The 23738-nt window shown below is 44.0% G+C and overlaps 1 protein-coding gene across 3 annotated transcripts; it reads right to left on the bottom strand.

Moving 5' to 3' along the window:
- Positions 1-257: 257 nt before the first annotated feature.
- Positions 258-21185, bottom strand: LOC139332655 (BICD family-like cargo adapter 1). 3 transcript variants are annotated; one of them, XR_011602295.1, is made up of 12 exons: positions 20362-21185; positions 18813-19028; positions 11676-11792; positions 10756-10767; positions 9418-9564; positions 9033-9212; positions 8725-8943; positions 7713-7856; positions 6958-7088; positions 6126-6246; positions 5543-5662; positions 258-4405 (listed from the first exon to the last, which is right to left on the bottom strand). XR_011602295.1 is itself a non-coding variant. In XM_070964712.1 (11 exons), the coding sequence occupies exons 1-11, from the start codon at positions 20752-20754 to the stop codon at positions 4229-4231; spliced, it is 1857 nt and encodes a 618-aa protein (XP_070820813.1). In that variant the 5' UTR covers positions 20755-21185; the 3' UTR covers positions 258-4228. The 3 variants fall into 3 exon arrangements, 2 of the variants coding, with proteins under 2 accessions (XP_070820813.1, XP_070820814.1); XM_070964712.1 differs by lacking the exon at positions 5543-5662; XM_070964713.1 differs by lacking the exons at positions 5543-5662; positions 10756-10767.
- Between the last annotated feature and the right edge of the window lie 2553 nt (positions 21186-23738).

The following is a 23738-nucleotide window of genomic DNA, read 5'->3' as shown; positions in this document are numbered from 1 at the left end:
CCTGAGCTTCTACCTGCTGCTCATTCAGTCTGCATGTTCCTCTCATCATGCATGTAGTGACATTTTGTGCAAATTCCATGTCATAAAACTTTTGCTGGGTCCTTTCTCCCTGCTGTTGTTTTCTTCTTTGCACACGATGGGGTTGTCTGTCTTCAGCACAAAGTTAAGAAGCCTCATCAGCTTATTTTACAACATGTCAACATGAGAACCAGAGAAGGAAAGCGGCCGTATTTCATGGCCAAATCAGGGGAGACAAGCAGATTGTAAAGTATTTATTTGTACAAAAAAATCCCCAAAATGCTCAGAAAATTGCATGATAAATATTTTGAATAGTTTGAAGCATTCTGTAACTGAAACAGTGCCGTAAGTCAGTGGTGAATGGAAGCACTCACACGGAGCACAATGAGCCCACCAAAAGCACTAAATTCCAAAACAACATCCGACCAAGTGGAGACAAGCAACAGAAAACACACTCAATGGCATGTCTGTCTGTCACTGCAACACACACACTGGACCCACAGCAGCAGCATCAGGATGTTTACCACAGAAACACGCAGCACACGCCGACTGGAAAATGCTTTCAATCACAAAATGAATCAGTACAGTCAACCGTGTCAGAGCGACAGTCTTGAACAATACAAACAGTCAAAGAAGAAACAGAAACTGCAATTATGACAGAAACAAACATGTTACGGCGAATTGTTCCCAACAAAAAAGTGACATGAAGTGAGACAAATTACAGTTTGGTTATGGCAGCAGTGAGTGGTGTTTAATCCAAGCTTGCTGCAGGCAGCTGTGGTTCTGGTCCCCACCTGTCCATCAGCCAATGGAGGGAGTCCCAAAGTACAAGTTCTTGGATACACCTACTTTCCACCTTCCATTTATTGCTGCCTGAGGAAGGAACGGGAGCAGTGAGAGAACTTCCTAATAAGGCAAAGTTTTTGATGTTTGAATTAAAGGTTAATGAATCATTAACGAATGCCGGGAACCTTCTGCAGTCAGACCTAAAACTGAAAGGTCTGCTGTCTCTGTGAATTCAGATCAGTGCTGCAGGAAGTGGACGCTCTCTCCTCTGGCTGCTCATGTTTGAGCTACTTTAAAGTCTTGATGTGTGATTAAGATGCTGTGTTGAATTGGTAAGTTATTTATGGTTTTAGATACATTTTCTGTCATTTTAAGGATTTTTTCTTATTATTTTTGGGAAGAAATCCCATTGCGTTTATGTTAAACTCAGATTTCTGGATTTCTCTCTGTTACTTGGCGATAGTGCTGCCTATCTTGGCCAAGACAACCTTGAAAAAGAGATTTTTAATCTAAGTCAGGCTTTCCTGGTTAAAAAAAAAAAAAAAAAATGTACATTTTGGGTGTCCAAGTTGTGAAAATCTCTGCAGCTGGTGTTTATCCTCCCTCACTCGATAAGTCTGTTTAGTTCTTGAACTCGTCAGAAAGGACTGTAGAGCATGTGGACCAAAACAAATGGATTCATTTCTTTCCAAACGCAGACTTTTGTCTCGCCTAGTGTAAGAAGAGATATTAACATTATATTTACAGAGGACTTACTAACTGTTGCTGTTGGTTTGTTTGAACTTATAAACTCTTGACTCTTTATTACAGATTTCTGAGCATTTTTAAGTGCAGAATTAACACCCTTTACTGATGACTATTAAAGGAATAGTTCAACATTTTGGAAAATACCTTCATTCACTTTCTGATGGAGAGTTAGGTAAGAAGATCGCCTGGCTAACTGTTTGCCCGTGTTCCCAAGCTTAATGCTAGCTAAGCTAAGCTAAGCTAACCACCTGCTGTATGCAGATTCATACATGGCAGACAAACATGAGGGTGGAGCTGATCTTCTCATCCAACTCTGTTAGAAAGCAAATACACATATTCCCCAAAATGTCAAAATACTCCTTTAATGATTTGACTCAACAGATTTTTTTACAATCTGGCAACTCAGAGGTTTTTCTAATTAATGCCTCACAACAAATCCATAAAGCATTAGTAAACAATCTATTAACAATTCAATAAGAAATTGGTTACAATTGTTTGTTACAAGTGTTTGGACAGGGCTGCTTATAATATCAGGAAGTGCTACTAAGAAGTGTCAGCTGAGTGTGCAGTTTATGGGGCACTCTTGGATTATCACAGAGATTCACGAGGCTTCTTGAGCTATTTCTGGTAAATTATGCATCATTTTGATGAATGATTTGGATGAAATTCAGAATTGCTCCTGAATCTCTCGCCAGCTCGACTGCATGCCACACCCAACCAGTCAAATTAACACCTTTATACATGATAACATCCAACTCACCAGTGGAATTCCTGCTCACTGTTTTGGACACACATGAAAAAAAAACAGCCTAGAAAAAACAATGTACAGGTATATTTCTCTCTAAAAAAAAGATTTTCATTCAAAAGGTATGCATTCTTATAAATATATCGATTTTGTCCAAACCTATTCGACTTTTTATAAAAATCATTCTTTGGGTTGATCCTGCCCAACAACCAGCTGAGACGACAAGAAGACACCTGCATAGGTTTGCACAGCTGCATTAGACGTGAGTACAAACACAGACAGACATGAGACATCACCGCGCCACACCGTGAGTCATTCACGCTCAGAGATTTCAGGTCAACACATGCTGTATTACAAATGGAGTCACAGATATGTCGCCTAAAACGGAAGCCCGGCAGCTAAGAAATCAAAGTGCCCATGAAGTATTGAAGCAATGAGAATGGAGGTAGACCTTTTCTATTAGTGTTGAACCACTGCCGAGGAAGCTTAGTGGAGCCTCTGCACACGGACAAGCCTCATGATGACCGGACATTCAACAGGTTATTGTTGAGCTGGATCGATTGACAGTTGATAAGCATTCTATGTCATTCTTCCTCCTTCACAAGCTGAAGTAAACATTTTGAACATTTGGTCAACTAGGAAGATGACTGACATCGTGAGGACAATGTTGGGACAGTGCCTTTCTGAGAAATGTTTTAAATATTAAAAACAAAGTGAACGGTGGGAAAATGATACCACCTGGACTAACAGCATCACCCAGAGGTTTATTCAGATGTCGGAGATGAACATGAAGGCCTCGTAGAGCTCACCGCAGGCTGGCCCAAATAAAAGGTGCTGGTTTTTATACATTCACTCAATTTTAGGGATCTTCAAGCTTGTTCCTGTTTCACTTCAGAATGATGCATGACACTGGAGCATGATGATATGTGTCATTACTTTGGGAACAAGCAGGAGTCCGATTTAAAAACAAAACAATGAGCTAAAAAAAAAGCTGAAACACTGCATAGAGCTGAGGGGAACTGCACAGCTGGGTGATGATTGCCCGTGCATTTGACGATGAGTGACCCCTTTTTAGATCACACATTGTTATTTGATCTATTGTTTATATAAAAATATTTATTAAAGTGCAATGCTAAATCGCTGGAGTGTCCCTTTAAAGGTCTTTTTCTCACTTTGATTTGAAGTTTGGGCCTTTGGGGCATTGAGCCGTGCTAAATCCTCACTGTCAGATGAAGAACCTGCACGGCTGTCAATAAGAAAATATGCCCTCTTTTTGTCCTTTGTTTTGTCAGATATACAGCACCTCATGTTCCTCATGCATCAAGCTGTCGCCTCATGTTGTGAACACCCCCTGAACAAATGAATAAACCTGAGAGATCACACGTGGGCAGGCTGCAGCATCATTGCTCTGTGCAGCTCTGTCCTGCTATGCTCATCTATTGCCACAACCCTGCAATGGCCCATACATCCACCTGTCTTTCCCCAGACTCCTTGGCCTGATAACTGGGATGCATACAGTAACATTTGTACATCAAGTTCCCTCTCTACAGAGTTGGCAGTGGGCTAGTAGAGATGGTCGTAGGCACTACAAGGAAACCTTCCTCTCTGGAGGTAAACTTTGTGACCCTGTTCATATTCTGTAAGACTGATAGCTTTCTAGAAGAGGGGCTGAAGCCAAAGCCTCTGGGGAAGTCCTATTCTTATATTTCTATCTCTCATGTCAGCAGTCACCAATTAATCAGCGAGGAGAAGAGTAATGGGACACATAAAGTGCAAAATGAACCCCCCCCCCCCTCCAAAAAAAACCTCATTGTGTGCCGCTGCCTGTCTTTGGCTGTGTTGTTACCCCTGTGCTGTGATGCCACTCCCTCCTTCTCCCTCGCCTTGTCTGTCTCTGTCTGTCTGCTGTGCTCAGGGCCAGTCCAAGGGGGCTCAGCTCTTTTTGAAAAAAGAGAAAAGTCTCTTGTCCCGGTCAGAGATGCGGTGAGCTCGTCTGGAGGACTGGCCGCCGTGGGCCCTGGACGACCCTGACAGGGAGGAAGGGGCCGAGCGCCACTCGTCCTGGTACTTGTCCATCAGCTGCTGGTCAATCACTCTGTGCATATCATCCTAAAGCCAAGGACAAAAACACAGATGAGAGGAGGACAGGACAGAGGGGGCGTACGGTGAGGTGTTGCAGGAAGTTTTAGGGAGATCAGACTCATTGATCAAGTTACCTGTTCAGTATTAATTACAGAGACACCACAGTCACCTTTCACCTCTGGTAGATCTTTTTACTTAATATCTCTCAATAAAATAGGAAGTAATCATAAATGATATGCAGCCCAGAACATGATCATGGTCAGATTGACCTGCTCAGTGGCTCCCAGGCACAAACAAGATGCCTTTATTTAGGAACATGTGCAAAAGAAGCACAAAACTAAAAGAATGAAGATCTAAAAATTGATTTTGACAGGCCCTTATGATGTCACTTCTCTTTCCAGGAAAAGGCCCTGTGGCTGTTCAGAGGGTCACTGTAAGTTTATTTACAAGTTTATTCTCAAACGTTTCAGTTAGTGACACTGTGACCTCAGATTGAGACATCTGAACTGCTCTTAGAAGCCTGAGAAGGTAAAAGTACTCTGTTATTCACAAGAAAATGCAAACATTAGAGCAAAGTCTGAAAAAAAAAAAAACATATTTTGTGTTCTGTCCTATCCCGTTAACCATCTTGTGACTCCTGAGACTTTGACCTAACCAGCGGATGGAACACGTTGCCAGGCTTGTCGTTGGTAGTTAAAGATGAGGCCACCAGAGGGCTCTGATAAGCTGCTAAAACAGTGTGTGATGAAAGACTAAAAACAAGTACAAGAATACAGACTTTTTATTAGTAAAAGGTTAGTCTTTTTACTGTGGATGTCGCCTGATTTCACTCAACACACAGCGGCATAAATAAAGTATTATGATCTCCTGGGTGTTTTTGGTGTCTGTGCTCTCATCTCTTAACAGGTAAGCTGACCTGTGGACCAGTCTCCTAAAAACATTCCTTTAGGGGATACAGGTGTATGGAGAGAGGAGACAGAGGCAGGTGGACAGAGAGGGTGGTGGGTTTGGATGGTTCTCTGTGGTGGTTGATGGTTTCGGAGAGAAAGGGGGGCTGGGATGGGCGTTTCCTCTGAATCGGCTAACTGTGGCATGGAATGGCGCAGCATGGCATAGTCGGGTTAGTGCATGGTGAAACGGCGAGATGGCGCAGCTCGGGCTCACCTCTAAGGCAGGAGGGGGGGGGGGGGTACCACAGGGGACAAAGGGTGGTACGGAAGCTGAGAAAGGCCACTAGATCAGAAACCACAAGAGCCAAACAGTAAAGAGCCCTGAGGAGGCAAACTGTGGGCAGGGGAAAGAGAGAGGAAAGAGCCGCCAGTTACAGATGAGGGAGGGGAGGGAGGGAGCACACACACACTCACACATGCAGGCACGCACACACTCAGTGTTCAAAGGCTATATACGTAGTATGTTTGCTTAATGACACCCATCACAGAGAGGCGACTGACTTACGCCCTCAGAAGTTAATTGAGTGGTTTAGTGTTTGTGGACAGATTAAAATAGACATTGAACAGAAGTTAGATGGAGGGGAAGAACATGGACACGCTCTTCTAGAAGTTAGTGTGAAGTTCCCTTATACATTATATAATATTCAGTTTACTGATTTCATCTCAAGTTGGATGATTTCATGCAGAATTCATCCAGACGTTTACAAAGTATTTATGCAACAACCTTAGCTGTTCCAAAATACTACAAAGACACTATCAGGCTTGCGCTAATATATCACATGTGACCTTTGACCCACCTGCCAAGCCTCCAGCTGCTGTGACAGGTTGAGCTTCTGCTGGATTGCGTCCAGGAGCTGGCTATTCAGAGACATGATGTCTATTTTACACTTGGCCAGCTCCATCTCCACCGCTTTCTTCCTGCAAGACACACAGACAGCGTGTCAGTCAGTGACATCGACACGGAGCGAAGGCCCGAGCGAGACGCTGCTTCAGCTCGCTTACATGGTGTTCAACGCTTTGGTAAACACACATAATCAATTCCTTGCAGAAAGTTGGAAGAGAAGATCAACACAATTCTCCTCTGTAAATATAAAGTTACAGCCAGCAGTCGGTTGACTGGGAACAGGGGGGAAGAGCTCGCCTGCCTCTGTCCAGTGGTAACAAAATCCACCTACATGCACTTAAAAGCTCACTCATGGACTCGTTATGATCACAACCCCACGGTGACAGCAGGACTCCAGGAGGATTTAGTTGTTTGAAGCTCAGGCAGTTGACCGCTGGTGGTAGCTTCATATTTAATGGTTAACTCTCAGCAAGAAAGCAAATAAGCTTGACTCTGTCAAATGAACATCCTAGTCGAACTACGTCTTTAAGCAAGAGCAGAGATTGACTGCATCTGTAATGTGGATCGATCTAATCCCTGCATCGAAGTGATGAAAAGGGACAAACAGGGCAAATGCAAAGCGCAATTCTGATTCTGAATCAGTGTCTGAGTCCTCGTGTTTCTTGCCCTATCAAACTTTTAAGGAATGTAAGCTGGACTTATCCTTTAAACTTGACGCTACATTGATGAAGAAAGCTTAGCTGCCTGAGAAATCCTGCATGTTTGCATCTGTGATGTGATCCTACTTGGCTATGGCATCGTCTCTGTCTCTGATGGCACTCTGGAGCTGCTCGCTGGGTTCTCGGATTTCAGCCATCATCTTCATCCGCTCGTTCTCCTCCCGGAGAGAGCACATCTCTACGGAGAGCAGCGCCATCTGCAGGTCACACGGGAGAATGACGCAGTGTGAGTTACTGGCCTCAATTTCAACACTGCATCCGGTCTCTGATGTCAGCGTTATACGGAGGGGTGCTCATGTCTGAGACTGATGGTTAGTTGACCCAGTTCAAGAAGAAAATAACTGATCTGTGTGTGTGTGTGTGTGTGTGTGTGTGTGTGTGTGTGTGTGTGTGTGTGTGTGTGTGTGTGGAGCATATTTGATGTAAATCATGTAAGATGGCATTTCAGACCCACAGGAGAGAGTGAGCTAACCTGGCAGAGAGAAGACAAGGTTGAAGCGATGTCCTACATTACAAACAACATACATCAAGTTCACACCGGCACACAAACTAGCGAGGACTACATCTGCAGCACTGGGTCGTTTAAATGTTATTCTTAGACGTGAGCACTCCTTAATGCAGTGTTATTCCGCCAAGAAAGGCCGGATGTGATCTTGAATTAATAAGGGCTGTCTGACACTTTTCGCAGCAGGGCCTCGCCGTGAAGATTAATGCCTCCTGCTCACGCATTAACCTCTGCATGTGTCACCTGATCTCTCGTGTTCCATGCACGGCATGAGTATGTGTGAGCGTGTGTGCGGTAGCGTGGCAGAGGACAGGACCTGGTTGTGCAGCTGCAGCGCCTCCTCTTCATTGCTGCGTGTCTTGTCCTGCTCAGCTTCGTACAGCTCTCTGACTTCCCTCAGCTCCTCTCCCAGCTTCCTCACCTGCTCCTCCAGAGCCTCCTCATCACTGCGCCGCGAGCCCTTTCAGCACACAGCACACACCACTTCACAACACACACTCAATGCATGTTCTGCTGCCACACACAGTTTATGTTTGTAGAACAGGTCCACAGAGGAAGCATTATTAAGTCAGCTAACTTTGTGGTAACACAAAACAATTCAACACATATGGAGAATGAAGATTCCAATGATTCATGTAGATTTACTTCAACGTGCATTTCCTCTTATTAGGATTTTAACACTTCCTAAAAGGAAACAAGGACACAACTGCTTATACACTCTACAAAACTACTTAACCACCACAATAACTACCACAGGCATCACACCCCTTCAACTGACTGGGGCACGTTAAATGTTTGAAATCTGATGTGTTTAGAGAATATCTTCAAGTTTTCTGATTGCTTTTCTGTTTTTCATGGTATCTAATTCTACCTGATGTTTGTTCTTCTAAGTAACTATAGCTACATGTTCAGAATGAGGGTTTTGTATCCTGAAAAAAACTAAACTGCTGGGTCACAAACCCCGAGTTAACAGTTCTGTTCAGTATTGTTAGTTATGAAAGTGTCAGTGATTTATGACCCTTGATAGCTGAAGACAGGTGTGTGTTTTGACGGTAAACATGTGGCAACCACTGGATCCTACTTTAGCTAAGTGATTAATACTGTATAGCAGTGGATGGTTTGGCAGAGTTTCTTACTGTATCTGTAACTTGTTCAGTCTGTGTGTATTCTTGTCCATTTACTTACTCTTTCTTCAGAACTGAAATAAAGGAGGGGTTACTCCAAATGGCAGTTCTTCCTGGGACATTGTTAGATAAAGTTAGGTCACCTTTTTTCAAACACAGGCCACTCTGACAGTGCTGACTAGTTGCCAGCGTGCAGTTAATTACCGTGGACTCGTTGCCATCCAACAGATTCTGTGTTAGCCTCCGTAGCTCTAGCAGGCCGGTGTGAAGGCTTCCCGTAGGCACATCCTTGGCTGAGGACGTCTCCGAGGACTCGTCCATGGAAGAGTCGGTGGACAACGCCGAGTCCGTGACGTCGTTTCCCCGGAGATGGGAGCAGAGCGAGCGAACTTCACAGTAGGCCTCCCATAGCTGAAGACGCAGCTGAACAGACAGGCGGGTGGGGGGAGTGTTTAGAAAAGAACAGTCTTTGACAGTGATTCCACAGACAAGCAGGATCCTTCTGGAGCTACCTGCTCTCTCTCCTGCTCCTGCTCCTCCTGCTCCATGCTCTGTTCTATCTCACACAGCAGGCTGGACGGGTGCGGGGTGAGGCTTTGGAGGCTGTGCTCCTCCGTCAGCTCCTCCAGCCGGGCAGTCAGCTGTCTGTGGGACACTTGAACCTCTTGGAGCTCCAGCTGGCTCTGCCGTAACTGGACACAATGGAGGATTCAAAACTGGGACTTAATAGGACAAAGTAAGTACCTGTTCTGGACTGAAGGCTCACTTGACTACTTCAAGGACAAACAGCAGTGTGAACACTCAAAGAGTACCATTGTAGAAGGTCATTTACTCACATTAGATTGTAGCTATTCCTCAAAGGTCTGAGATCTAACAATCCTTCATCGGTGTCTGTACCTGTAGGTCCTTCTCATGACACTGCCTCTCCAACACCAGCGTCCTCTCTCTGAGGTCATCCACCGTATTCTGCAGCAGCTCGTTCTCCTCCAGCATGGCGTGCACCCGACGCTCCAACTCCATCTTCCTCTCCGACAGCATCTTAATCTAACACGTCAAACAGCACCAGTTAGTTCCTGCACCAGAGGGAATGAGCATTGATTGGAGAAACCGAGGATTGTTTAGATTTCCTGGTCGATAGCGGACAGATGGGCAGTTATTGTACCTCGTTAAAGGCTAAATTTTGTTGTTTTCCTTAGTCTGAGGCAAGCTGGGCTCTTACACAAGATTAAAAAGCACTCCCACTGGCCTTAAGAATGTGTGTTGCCTAGCACGGGTGTAGGCGTTAGTTGCCACCCTCGTCTTCAGGAATGTCTTGGTGATATGTTAGCGCAAAACTTGATATCAGCTTACTCCTTCCCATGCGCGTGTAACGGCCTTCTGCTGAAGGCTGGCATTGCAGCAACACCACCTATTCCTCATGAGTTGTTTTCCCTTGAAGCTGCCTGAGCAGCTTTCCCCATTAAACAAACATCAGTGCTTGTTCATTTTTATCCCTCCTGCTTTTGACCTACATCTGGTAACCTACTTCACAGTGCAGGAGCTTGCATGTGGATCAGTTGTTTTCACTACCATATGAGCAGCCACATTGCCAGGGTCTGGATATTTCTGGGTTGCTAGTCTCTTCATACAAACAGGGCAAAAAGCCATTAGTCATCAGCACATGTCATATAAAGGCAAAGCTTTGGGAAAGTGGGAGCACCCAGACATTGCAGTATCTCAGCTAAATATAGAGCGGTAGCGTTTTCTCCCAATTATAGCACAGGCTCTGCAGTCTGGGTGTTTTCTGCCTAGCTTTGAAGAGAAGCTGCTGGGAAATCTCGATTGCTGTTATGCTGTGAAGGTACCTTTATTCATGACAGGCCGTATCTGGCAAATATCATGCATGGCACAGCTGACATCACATGCTACGACAACCAAGCATGTTTTTCATGCTCCATGTCAGGAAACAGGGATTGCCAAATGGAAATGTCAAACAGGGATTTTATATTAAATGTAAAGGTATTATTTTTATACAGCATCAGGTCAAAAGAGTCAGTACTTCATTCAGCATGAGATAGAATAACTTTTCAGGTTTAAGATTCAATAGCAGTAGTTTGCCTTATCATCAACTCATGTAATTGGGCAGAGGGGAAACAACTGCAAATTCAAGGGACATTAATGGAATAATGCAATCCTTGTTTCTATTATTTTACAAGGCGGTACATGCAGCATGCAGTCTGGCCGACAGACACTCACTTCTAGCCCTTGCTGCTCCGACCAAGAGAGGAGGAGAGTGAGGAAGGATAAATGGGTGAGGAGAGAGATAAAGATAAAGAGAAATCTCACAACTGCCCTGACAGAACAAACACTTCCTAGAAATGCTGTTAGCACGTCAGATTAACATCATCCTCCTCTGAAAAATAAGACATGAAAGCAGGGTTTCCCTTCAGAGGGACTTTACTCCACTCATTTTCACCAAAAGCTCCAACTTTAAAGTAAAACTATGTAACTTTACCAAATAGTGGTAAATACATGATAACACTGAATTTTCCTGAATTTCCCCAAATTCTCTTTAGTCGGCTGTTTTACAGACATCATCATCAGACTGTGAGTGAGAAGAGCGGAACCGAAAGCTGGAAACAGCCTCCTGATGAGGTGCGGTGTGTTCATATCTCGTTTCACCATTGAAATGATTATCTGTAGCATGCTAAAACATAAGGCAACAGTAATATAAGAAAAGAGCAGTCATAAAACGAGCTCTGTCTTGATGAGTCACTTACACTGCAAGTACACGCCATTAGTTCCTGGTCATACCAGACCAAGTAAGAGAGTAGCAACAAAACTCCTGAGTACATTGAACTGAACATTTTATTGCTGCTAAATGATTGCTGTTGGTATTTCTTCTATCAAAAAGTTACACAGTCTCACTTTAACTTCCCTTGGGATCCGCTGTCACCTTAAGTACTCAGGCTTCAAGATGAATGTCAATAACTGTAACAGGCGACATTATTTTTGCAAATCAAAAGTACCGAGCTATACTTCTCTGTTTCTGTTTCTATTTGGTTTGTATTTGTTTGCTTTTTGGCGGGTGCTCAAGCTCTTAAAAGCACAATTCAATTGAATGCAATTAGTATAAAGTGATGCATAAAGGAAAAATGCTGGTGATAGCAGCTCACCTCAGCCTGTAGAGTCTCTAGTCGTGTCATGTGCTGGCTTGTAGACATACTCTTCTCCCTGAAGTCGTCCCGTAATGAATGGACCTGAGTGGACAGCTGCCTCTCCACCTCTGCAGCCTGGATGGAGACAGACAGACAGGACAGAGAGAAAAATTCAGTCCACAGTCACCTTAAATGTGTTTGCTCTTACTTTAAAAGAACAGCACAGCACTCCTGTCACATTGTCGGACTCACCATGGGCAGTTAAACAAGAGGGATAAAAGTCGTCACAGTGCAACTCAACAGCTGACAGTTTGGTTGAAATGCCAGGAGGTGCTAATGTAGCTGCTAGCCTCAAGCAGAGATGAGCAACAGAGGACTGGGAAGTTCACTTCCCCCAGATTAGCTTCATTTTCAAACCTGAGGTCTTCAGACCCAACAGACACTGCCTCAAGTGACATCACTTGAGGCAGTTTATCAGCCTTCACACAGCTCCCTCTGGAGACACTTTGTCTGACTTTTTTCACATTTGCAGTAGTACTCCCACCTGCAAACAGATTGGATGTGTAAAATTGGTGACGTTGCCCTTTAATTATTGTTCATGGTAATGTTGACCTTAAGGCACATTGTTAGTGTTACATTTACTGCTCGGCTAAATTAGAAAGAGTGCCCAGCAGCAGCTCTTTTGTCTGTGTTCCCTTCCATACTGAGGTGACTCATAGTCTGATCACAAGTGTAGGCACACGCACGCACACACACACACACACACACACACACACACACACACACACACACACACACACACACACACACACACACACACACACACACACACACACGTACATGTGCATAAACATGCTAAATGTTCACTATGTACTGAGTGTTTCTGACATTGCCTTTCTTGTAAATCTGCCCTGCTCCCTCTTTCAGTGAGGGCCCAATTTTACCCAAATGTCATGTTTTTAAAAGCTTCAAACAGTCCACTGCTCAGTGTTTGTGCGGTCCAGCCCAGCAGCAGACTCAGTGCATCAGTTGAGCTTATTGGACAGGTAGGATCAGGCCATGCAGAGCCTGGCTGAGCTTCATTAGCATAGAGCTGCACTCAGGAAGCTACCATTCACATTATCATCACTGCCATGGCAACAGTAAAATCCTGGAAAACACTCACTTTTTACAGCTCACTGAGGAGACCAAACATATAGTAAATATGTCAAAACCACTTAAGGAAGCGACTGATCTGCACACTGGGTACAAATTCCATTTTTATTACTGCAGCGAGCAGTCTTAAACTCAAACAGAATCACCACCTGTTTGAACTGAGGTTATCATCATTTGTTTGTTTGCTTGGTTTGTGAAACTGAGAAGGAACTCTATCAGTCTGCAGTACAGCCTCTAGGTGGCACTACACACTGCTGCAGCTTCTCAAGAAGCTCACAGAGACGTGAGGAGGCTCAACAGTTGGTCATGCGGACACATTAGCTCACTTCAGTTCACTTCTGTCCTTAGGTGACACTGGTTGTAGTCTGTCTGTGTTCTGCTGGGAGTCTCTGGGAAGCGCAGGCTGTCAGGACGGCTCTGCTTCAGCTCTGTCGTTCTGCAGCTCCACTCTGAACAGTAACTAATAATGCAGCACCCTTGAAGCACAAGGCTGGTGTGACCCTGCGTGATTTCTGCAATCACATTATGGTGAAAATGTAATTAAGGAATGTCAATAGACTTGATGACACCGGCTCAAATGTTCTCCCCACATGAAATGTTTCTAATACAAGAGGAATAACTACCACACATATGCAGTTTTTTGTTGTTGTTTTTTGTTTTTTTTTTACAATAAACGAATAAATCATCCTTCGCCCAATGCAATGTCATTCCAGAAGGGACTTTTACAAGTTATGTATTTTAAGGGTATGCAGCACTAAGACTGTACCACATGGCAAACAAAATGATTTTGTAAAATTACCATAATGACAGTGGCTAAATTTCCACCACACTAGAATATTACATCTATTCCTTACATACTGATTAAATCTGGATTAAATAACAGCTGCAAATAACTTCTACTAGTTCTTGTAATTATTATATTGAACAGCAGTGACATGCAATATTTTACAATATCAGAACAATTCAAAGAGTGTCAGTTAAATTGTCATTTCAAAAACATGTAAACACATTTACACTGAGTGAATGGATCACTAAATGATGAGTGATGAGTGAGAGGATGCAGCAGCTTTTTTCAGTTTCATCATGCTGTGCCAGCTCCACCTGGTACTCAAAGCAGGTTAAACAAATGCTAAGAGGACAGGAAATGTACGAGTTTTCAAGACTTAAAGGTGACACATGATCTGGGAAGTTACTAAACAATTTTATGAAAGACCTGAAGGGCCTGCACAGAGAAATGAAGGGTACAACCAAAATGATTGTGGATGCATTTACCAGAGTTGACCTTTTACCAAACAGAGAAAGCTCAACATTACACATTAAAAACATGAGAAGAGTGAAATTTTTGAACGGTACAATGCAACCACTGAACACATGAGACTTCAAGCATCTGTGCTCCGACCTATCAAGGGAACTCTGAGGATGTTTCACAGAGAAGAGACAGATACGTGTTGGTAAAAATGTCAGCTATAGCCTGCAAATCATTTCCACTGGACCATGCATGATGCAGGATGCTGAACATGTTACTTAACTGTTTTAAGGAGCAACTGGAAATTAGGATGTGTGTATTGTTTGTTTGAGTATCCATGGCAACTTTCTGATCTATGTTATGTTTAGTTTACCCTAAAAAAATGGAACACATTCTAAGAATTATTTCCAATTACAGTTGGTCTCAGGTCTCAGTCGCCTCGTTTTACTCTCAGAAAACTTATCTGAGCCAGTGGGTTTTCAGTTAATGGCCTGATGTGAGTTTGCGTGTGACAGCTGCATGATCCTGTCCTCGCTGTGTGGGAAACAGATGTGCGGTCAGTGCAGCGGCCGGTCACAGTGGCAAACGTGAATAAATCTGACCCACTGACCCCAACGCGCTGACAGATTGAGATCACGTCGAGAAACCGCAGAGTTGACCACAGACTGCCTGATTTGCAGATACTTAATCTCTGCCTAAATTCCTCAGATTCCACATGCAGTGTTATCAGCACGGCAGGACAAACAGGGGCAAATCACACTGCTGTGACAGAATCCAGGGCGGCAAAGTAGGGCTAAGCACAGAGACACGTTCATTTACAGCCCCTTTACTCTGACGTCCACATGAGCAGCATTCTGTTTCCAGAGGAGGGTCGAGGCTTGAACGGTGGAAATGACTCCTGCTGGTTCAGCTGCTGTGTCTGTGGCACATGACCCAGCAGACGTGACTGCAGGTGCATCAAAGGTCTTTGGCGGCGCAGCCTCGCGTCAAACTATCTGTATCCTCGTGCCGTTCTGAGGAGCACATTCCCATGGTAACAACACATGGAGTTTCGATTTGCATGTCACTCTGGTTGTCATAGCAACCAGGGAGAAGTGGGATTGGTGGAGCTGTGACTTGTGCTCTCAATGCTTCTGGTATTTTCCTTCGTCACATTCACACAGCACTGCCTTGTCTAGACTTATGGAGGATGGGCAACCCCACGTTCAAACGGTTGCATAACAAATACTCCGAATGACAATAGGTGCCGATCTGGGAGCTGATGCCCAGAGCAACAGCTACCTTGGGCTGACGGGAGGCAGACGCTATGTGCTCCAGTGACTGGATGTGATCGAAGCTGATGGCTGGACAGATGCCCAGAGACCGTGTTCAACACCGGCTGGAGGTTGTAAAAAGACGAGTGAAACTGAATCCTGTGCAGCGTGTGATGTGCTCATGAGGCACAGACACAACATAGGACAGCACAGTTCTGCTTCGACGTTCAAGGATGTTCACATTACACCTGTTTAATGTGTTGTAAGTGACAAGTCAAAAATGGAATAAATAGGCTGAAATAAATAAGACTGACGAGCCACTGGAGGCTGCTGCCAGTGTTTAATTAAGTAAATTCTCGAGGCTGAGGGAAGTAGACTTGACTGTGGCCATAAAACACGCAGACACTTGTGCTGGAGTCAGTGCATCCCCAGCCCTCTGAGCATGTGTGGTAATGTAATTAGAGAAAGGTCCCCTTCCTGCTGGTTCACTCTGATCAGATTAAGCCTGAGGAGATTGGCTGTTCTCACACTCTGGACTCAAACGGAGCAGCACACACCTCTGAGTCTCTGCTCATCGATCAATGGGGACCGATTTTCTCCGGACATATTGAATATAATGTATAGTTTTATCAGCCAGTATTGGAAAGTTCACTCACACACGCACACACCCACACCCACACCCAAAGAGGAATAACCACAGGGTGTTTGTGTCAGCCGGGATAAGATGTGATGACAGAGGCGCAGACTACTTTTTTAAATCTTCTTTGAGCAGATATCTAAGTTACCTGCTGTTATTAATTAAGTTGAGTAAGGACTGGAGTTGTTTTGGTTCCTGACTGAATGCATATGGCAAGGCTATTAGCGCGGATTATAGCCTAATCCCCTCAGCGTTGTATTTTACCCCATGATTTACATCACTTCCTATGGAGTGCCCCGCCTTCTCAAGGTCATCCCAGCACAGCCAACTGAGGGCTCCATTAAGACCTGGTCCCTGAGCTGTTAGGAGGGGAGACACCGTTTTTCTAAATCTCATCTTTGTCTCCAAGGTTTGCTTTAGGTTTTAGGTTGTAGGCTTTGCTTTAGGTTTGCTTTACCCCAGTTTTACATAAAGGACACAAAAAGACTTATTCATAAATATATGCAGTACTTACATACATTAATACTGATACATATTATATATATATATATAGAAAGATATTAGTATATAGCTGATTGAAAAAATCTGAAATAGATTAATAAAATCTGAAATTAATACCTAAAAAATGTTATGCAATTTTATTTCATTACTTTCTCTAAATGTATTTCTCCTTTTCTACAATTTAACTTAATTAATTTAATCAATTTCAAATGACTTATTAATGAAAACATTTACTTGTTTGTTCACTGATGAATGAGTTACTATTAGTCCTGCTGTGTGGTGCAGCAATGGCAGCCACGAGCTGATTTATCTGCTCCTGTTTTAGTGTTATTGTAAACCCAGCGGCTGTGGAGGCGCGAGCTCTGTCAATTAAGAACCTGGTCGATAACAGATGTGTCCATTGTCCAGTCGACGCTCTCTGAAATGTGATTTCCAGCAGGCACATCAAAGGACTGCAATAAGAAGCTAATATTCACTTGAGCGTGTCACTTTTGGACAGGGTTTACAGGAGGCCACAAACAGACCAGTTTAGACCACAATAAGACTGCTCTGCTCAAAGAGTTAACTATTATGGGAAACTGAGGGCGGATGAAAACGGCAGGCCTCCAGTGGATTCACTACTGCAGAGCTTCCTCAGGGTAGTTTACATTCCCTCCATTCACTCAGAGCTGTAAACAGTTAACGTTACTTAGTCACAGCCCATTGCTTAGTAATGAGCGCAGAGAGACAGCAAAAGAGAAAAGAGCAAGACAGACAGACAGACGGAGAGAAAGAAGGATAAAATGAGAGGGAAAGTAAGCACTGTGGCTGACCTCATTTATTCTATTACCCAGCAGGTCTCCCTCTGTCTGCCCAATTTACTGAATCATGAGATCTGGATCAATGCAGTCAATTAGGTCTCATAAATTTCACAAAGACCACAAGATATGCTCTCCCCAAAACACAATACAAACCACTTTCAGGCAATATCTTTATAGATTCCCCACACCCCTTTCAATTAAATTAAATGCAGTTTAATTATGCTAAGTGCATGCTCCTGCTTAGACATATAGTGACTGACCAGTCCTTGATTGCAATGTGATGATGGTGTTTGGGCAAGATGGGGCGGGGACCTTATTTAATCGGATGGAGATGAAAGGGAGCACAGCTCTGCACAGTCACGAGTTTAGGGGTTAAAATAAACAGCACAGAGCCTGCTCCTCCCTGAGCACCGTGTGCCTGGCAGCAGAGCCTATCACAGCATTGCCATAGACAGCACTGCTGACGGGGTTATCAAAGCACCTGTGCAGGCTTGTCAACCTTTGCACACACAGCTCTGGGGCATCCTGAAATGCAACTTCCCACTGTCACCCACTGCCAGCCTACCTGGCAGCTGACAACACTCTGATGCTGTTTATGCTGCTTCAGTAGTTATAATGGTCTTACAGGAGTTAAACTGCATATCCTTCTGACAGGCCAGGCAGCATGATGTGGTCCTGCTCTTGGAAAGCAAGCTCATGTACTGTGACGCATCACCAAGCGTATAATCCAGGCCAAACTATAGACTCAAAGAGTACAAAATAGGCTCTCTTACATTAGCAAGCTTCACAAAGATAAAGTTCACTGAAGAGCGACTGTAGTGTTACACCAAAGTGACCACTCTGTATGGATGAGGTGTCCTTGTTTTGGTGTAGATGGAGCAGATTGAGGTGTTACACTGAGCTGCTTAGCAGGGCTTAATTAGCTGTAGCTACAAATGCTAGAGCACTACTGCCAGTCTCAGTTTCTCTTGATGTGTGTGCAGTGCATCAAATCAGCAAGGATGCAGCCTCAAGCAAACATTGCTGTATGTATGCATGTATCTATCTGTCTGTCTGTCTGAGTGTTTCATACGAGATCTTTCCTCCTCTGCCTGTTATAATAACTGCACTCAAATTACCTGTCAATATGCAGAGTGCTATTGCATAAGTGTGCAGTCCAATCATTCTAAATGATTCAACAGACCCGGAAGCTCCATTTTTATATTGATGAGTGAGCATAATTCAGGTGCAGAGGGAGAGAGACAGGCTGGACGGAGGTAAATCCCCCCTGAGGGATGATGAATCCTCACTTGGCTGAGCATCTTATGTCACGTCAGCCAAGCAGACTTGAACTGGACTGAGTGGCCCCGAGGCCAGGCCAGGCAGAAACACACACTGTATACACACACTGTATCCACACACACACACAGTGGGTGGAAGGGCATTTAAAGCAGCATTAAGGCCATGTGACACAGTGACTCAAAGCTCACGCTAATTAAATCTTCCATGGAGACTGGCCCAGCGCACCTGACGCAGTACATCTGAAGCGCACACACACGCGCACACATGCACATGGCTCCTCACCCTGTTGAGTTGCTCCAGCAGTCTATGGTTCTGTTCAGAGAGCTCACTGATGGCCTTGGTCTTGTCTCTGTCAGCCTCTCTTAGCTGGACCTGGTGGCGCTCCAGCTCACCCTGCAGCTGCTGGACGTCCGTCTCCAGCTCGGCCACACGGCCCTCCCACTCCCCCTCTCGACTCTCCAGACGCCGACGCAGCTCATGCTTCTCCTGCTCCAAGTGCTGCATGTGAACGAGGGGAGAGAGGGTTAAATCTTCATTTACTTGGCTTGGATGTCCAGCATTGTCTTCATTTTACAGAACCGATGACAAGTCAGAGACTTCACACAGATGCTGGTGCTTCAACAGGCTAAGAAAGTTGGAAATATTTCACTGTATTGATGGTAAAAAAGTTCAGGATGACAACTTGATGCCCTCACATAATGTTATTGTACAATAAAGGTACAATCAAGTACAATCATTGCCATTGTAAACTTTTTATCTTCCAGGCAAAAGTCAATATCTAGATTGTGGTGCTGATGATACACATTCAGCATTAACATGAAAACATATGAGGTAAAGAATAAAGAAAGTTGACTATTGCACCATAAACCATAAACTGACATTTTGTTACAAAACAAGGCATAAAAATGTGAAAAGGAGTGGCAACAACTGCAAGTATGACAGGCTAAATTTCAGAGATGTAATGTAGTAATTTGGAACTGAACTAGTCTCGTCTCCCGAGCTGCTGGAGTGACAGTTCAACTAATAGGAAGCTTCTTTTCCGTTCTCTAGATGGCAACAAACAGTGGACAGATGCACTGCACCACCAGCGGCTGCCAGTGCTTGGATGGGGGTTGTTGTGATGGTGAAGTCCAAGGCTGAAGCAGCTGGCATCTGTGTGGCCACTAGTTTCATGTCTGAGTAAATGCCCGAACAAAAGGAGGGATCAAAGAGAAGCAAAACAACATCCAGCGCTGTTAGAATAGGACAGTAGGAACGGTAACAACATCAATGATAAGAAGCGGGTGATATTAGAGGCAGCTTATTTCTCTGAGCTGCACCGCGAGGATGAATATGGATCAAAGGGCTGAACAGATGTACAGTACAGTAGATACAGTAGGCCCTGGACAGCCACAGGATTAGCCTTTGTGTTATTTTCTCAGGCCACGTGTTGACTTGTGTGAAGGATTCTGAAAACAACAAGAGCCAAAGCACAGCTGTACAGAATTCACCGTCAACATCATGTAACTCAGACGGTGGTACACCTTTTTAAGCTTGGCTGTTAGGACAGAGGCCTTGTAGTTGACTTTATCTTGAGATCAGAATGACCAGCAAGTTTCAGTCCACCCTGTGTGACTGGTTTCCAGCTTACAGCACACTGGTACATTTATACGCTATCATAAAAATGGAATCATGCCAGGTGAAAGCCTCTTCCTGTGGCAGCTTCAGAGTGGAGCTCCACAGGCAGCATTTGTTGTGATCCTCTTACATTTTGTTTACATTGCATTTTGAGAACAAACCAGAGAGAGGCTTAGGCCGTTAAAACTTCACCACATTTCGTTTCTTAGTTTACCTCTAATTTCTCGTTGAGATCTTTGTGCATTTTCTCATATTGCTTGGTCAAGTCTTGGTTTCTCTCCAGCAGCGCTTTGCCGAGTTTAGCAGCTAAAACCAAGTCTTTTTCCTTTTGACGGAAGAGCGACTGTAAGTCTGCGTTATGGCCCACCGCAGGCGTCTCTAGGTCCGACAGCTCGTCCTCGTCGTCTCGCTCCCCGGTAAGCATGGCCAGTTCCTCCTCCAAGGCCATGCCGAGGCCTCCCGAGCCGGTGTGCCGCAGCGGGTGACCCTGAGCGCCGCCGGGCTCCTGAGCGTCAGGGCTGGCCCGGGGCTCCATGCAGTCGCTGTCCAGCTCCAGCGGTGCTGAAACCACGGCAGACGTCTGCAGGTCTAGGCAGAAAGCGGACATCGCCGCCCGGCGGAGGAGAAGCCAACAGATAAGCGCCGACCGATTTCACTCCGGATGAACCCACCCTGCTCTGACAGGGTTGGGCTGACCGGACCGGCTTGTAATCGACAATTCATCCATCGTTCTCGCAATTCCGGGCCGGATCCAGTTAGATTGTAAAGTGCTGTCTTACCAGTTTCCTCACGACCCTCTCTCCTCGTTAACCTAACAGCCGCGACTCTGGCTCTGATTGAATCCCAGCAAACACCGCCTCCTCTGCAGCTTATGGACTGGCCGCTTTTTATTGGACACACAAAATGTTTTTATCCCGGAATAAACCGCCACGGTGAGCTCTGCGCAGCGGTCGGTCGGTCATGATCCGTCCCGTCTCGGGGTCCTGGGTCCCCCATAATGATCGGCCTGTTACACCGGAGGCATTTGCCAGCCAAACAGATGAGCGCGATCCCGATGCCTTCTCAACCTCTTTCCAGTCTTGAATGCGCGTTGCCGCCACGGTAGTGACGCCAGCTGCGACCTGTTACAAACGGCCAGCCCATTGGCTGAAAATGATAGCGCCATATTTTGGTGCCTCTCACACACATCTGTGCCGTCCAGTAAATGAGCACATGAGGAGATGAGAACAGAATGTTACCTGAAGTGTGGCACCCGACATCGACGGAAATGTTAAAGCAAAAAGCACCTGCGATGTTTGGAAAACCCCGTAAATTTGCATTTTACATACGCCTGTGCTTAAAAAAAAAAAGATGAATATTGTGTGGGTATTTTGATTTATTACATTTAATAATAATTTCTTAAAGGAAAACTGCAGTCCCTTTTATGTTTTTCTAACATTACCAATAAAGCTAATATGACACTTTTTCACTCTGCTTCTTTCGCACTTAATTTTCCATATTCCTTGAGAAGTGACAAACTAACCTTACCAAAGAAGATTGCCTTAATGGTGCGCACTTTTTGAGGTCAGAATGTAGCACAAATGCAAATGAGGCTACAGCCAGTAAGGTAATTAATTAAATTCCATTTTCATTAAATAATAGTCTACTTGAATTGAAATGTTACTTTTTGGAAATGGGTATGGTTGCCTGTAACATAGTACATGCAACACATAGCTCGGTTACAACTGCTAGCTTAACGTTACAGCTAACGTGCTAGCATGCTAACATACCCACCAAGCCTAAACTAACTAATGTGATACTAGCCTTCAGGTTAACTAGCATTAGTTGTTAAAAACTCAGACAAAGTCACGCATTAATAAGTTTTTGTCGTTGTCAGCCTTGTATAAACAGCTGAGTCACTGTCAGTTAGCCCCAACTTTACATAAAACAGGTAATGTTGAATGAATGTTATACTAATTGATGGATACCTTTGTCTGTGTTTCATATTATTAATAGTTTGTCCTTACAGTTCATATTCATTTTTCATTATTTACAGTTGCTACATATTTCCAGTGATGGGCAGTAATTGATCTACTGCAAGACTAGTTATTGTGCTACAAACGATTTTGAGGTGGTCAACTTGTACCTGAGTATTTCCATTTTATACTGATTCATTACATTCTAGAGGGACATATTATACGATGTGCTCCACTACATTTATATGACAGTGATAGTTACCAGTTACTTTGTAGTTACTTTCTTATTGATTTAACTGTTATATATTCAGTTACCTGATAGTGTGTATTTTAAACATATATGTATGACTAAGTAACAGTGAAATCGAGCATTCTGAATAATGAGTCGCCCGAATTTACTTTTAATACAATTTTGCTGATAATACCCGTGCCACTACTTTCGTAAAATATGAATGCAGGACATTTGCGTACTTGAACTGGGGTTTTTACTAAGTAGGCTATACCCAATTCTTTGTTTTGTTTTGTTGTTTTATCTTGTGTATTGTGTACATTTACTTCTTAGTATTTAGTGAGTAGATTATTTATTATATGACAGAACCAAATTAAACAACTACAACAACATTGCTAAACAAGTCTAATGGGAATGTCATTGTAGCTGTTTGTATCAATGGCAGCTGTCTATGACTCCACAAGAAGAGAAATGTCACACTGACCTCAGTTATGCCTCATCTTCACAGGCCATCAGCCTTAAATTGTACTACCCCAGGCTAATTTGGGTCAGACGTATTTTCCTTGAGTTTTTTCTTCCAAAGATGAAGGTGGTAGTGTCTAGTCCAAAGAAGTTAAAATATTCAATTAAGAACTCTGATCAAAATTCCCCATCGGCAAGCTGGACCTGTGGTTTTTATTGATGTGTGTATGGGTATTAGATTTTTCACAGAGGGAGAAAAATGAGAGCTAGCTAACTACCTTCAGATACTAATTTAGTGTCAGGGCGTGAATGAAAGGTTAGGATTACAGTTAGGATTAGGTGTGAGTTGAGGTTAAAGGTTAAATAATTAACATATGAAGGCTACAGCAGAATGTGTGTATCTGTGTATCTGAGTGGGGGATGAACAGTTAGAGACGGAGCCAGGATGTTGGGGGTGGGGCACGGGTGATGAATGATTACAAACAAAGCCTCTTGAACTGATAAAATTAAGGCACAAAAGAAGTGGGTCACAGCCTGCTTGTCCACTGTCCCTAGCTCCAGGGGCCATGGGGGCCACAAAGTAGATAATGGTTGATTTCCTCAAAGCACTTCAAAACCTCACTGCTTGGATAAAGTGCTAAGCTGAATGAATTTAGCAGCCCACATTATCCTTATCAGTGTAATGCTGCTGGTGTTGAGTTCACTGCAAATACATGGAAAAACAGCAATAACAACCTTTGTGCTATTCAAAGAATTACACACTCAGTCAGTGCGGTGACTTGCTTTTAATTCAATTCAATTCAATTCAGTTTTATTTGTATAGCGCCAAATCACAACAGAAGTTGTCTCAGGACACTTTCCATATAGAGCTGGTACAGACCAAGCTCTTTTATCTACAAAGAAACCAACAATTCCCCCATGAGCAAGCACTTGGCGACAGTGGCG

The sequence above is a fragment of the Chaetodon trifascialis genome, chromosome 6, assembly GCF_039877785.1.
Source record: "Chaetodon trifascialis isolate fChaTrf1 chromosome 6, fChaTrf1.hap1, whole genome shotgun sequence".
In the NCBI taxonomy this organism is placed as follows: Eukaryota; Metazoa; Chordata; class Actinopteri; order Chaetodontiformes; family Chaetodontidae; genus Chaetodon; species Chaetodon trifascialis.
Note: the sequence above shows the minus strand (reverse complement) of the source record. Positions and strands in the feature narration are given on the sequence as shown.

Excerpts from the sequence above, each read along its gene's own strand:
- LOC139332655 (XM_070964712.1), bottom strand. The coding sequence starts at position 20,754 with ATGTCCGCTTTCTGCCTAGACCTGCAGACGTCTGCCGTGGTTTCAGCA. Across the intron at positions 11,793-18,812 it reads TGCTGGAGCAACTCAACAGG|GCTGCAGAGGTGGAGAGGCA; the intron begins GTGAGGAGCCAT and ends GTCTCCATCCAG. Across the intron at positions 8,944-9,032 it reads AGGAGCAGGAGAGAGAGCAG|CTGCGTCTTCAGCTATGGGA; the intron begins GTAGCTCCAGAA and ends CTGTCTGTTCAG.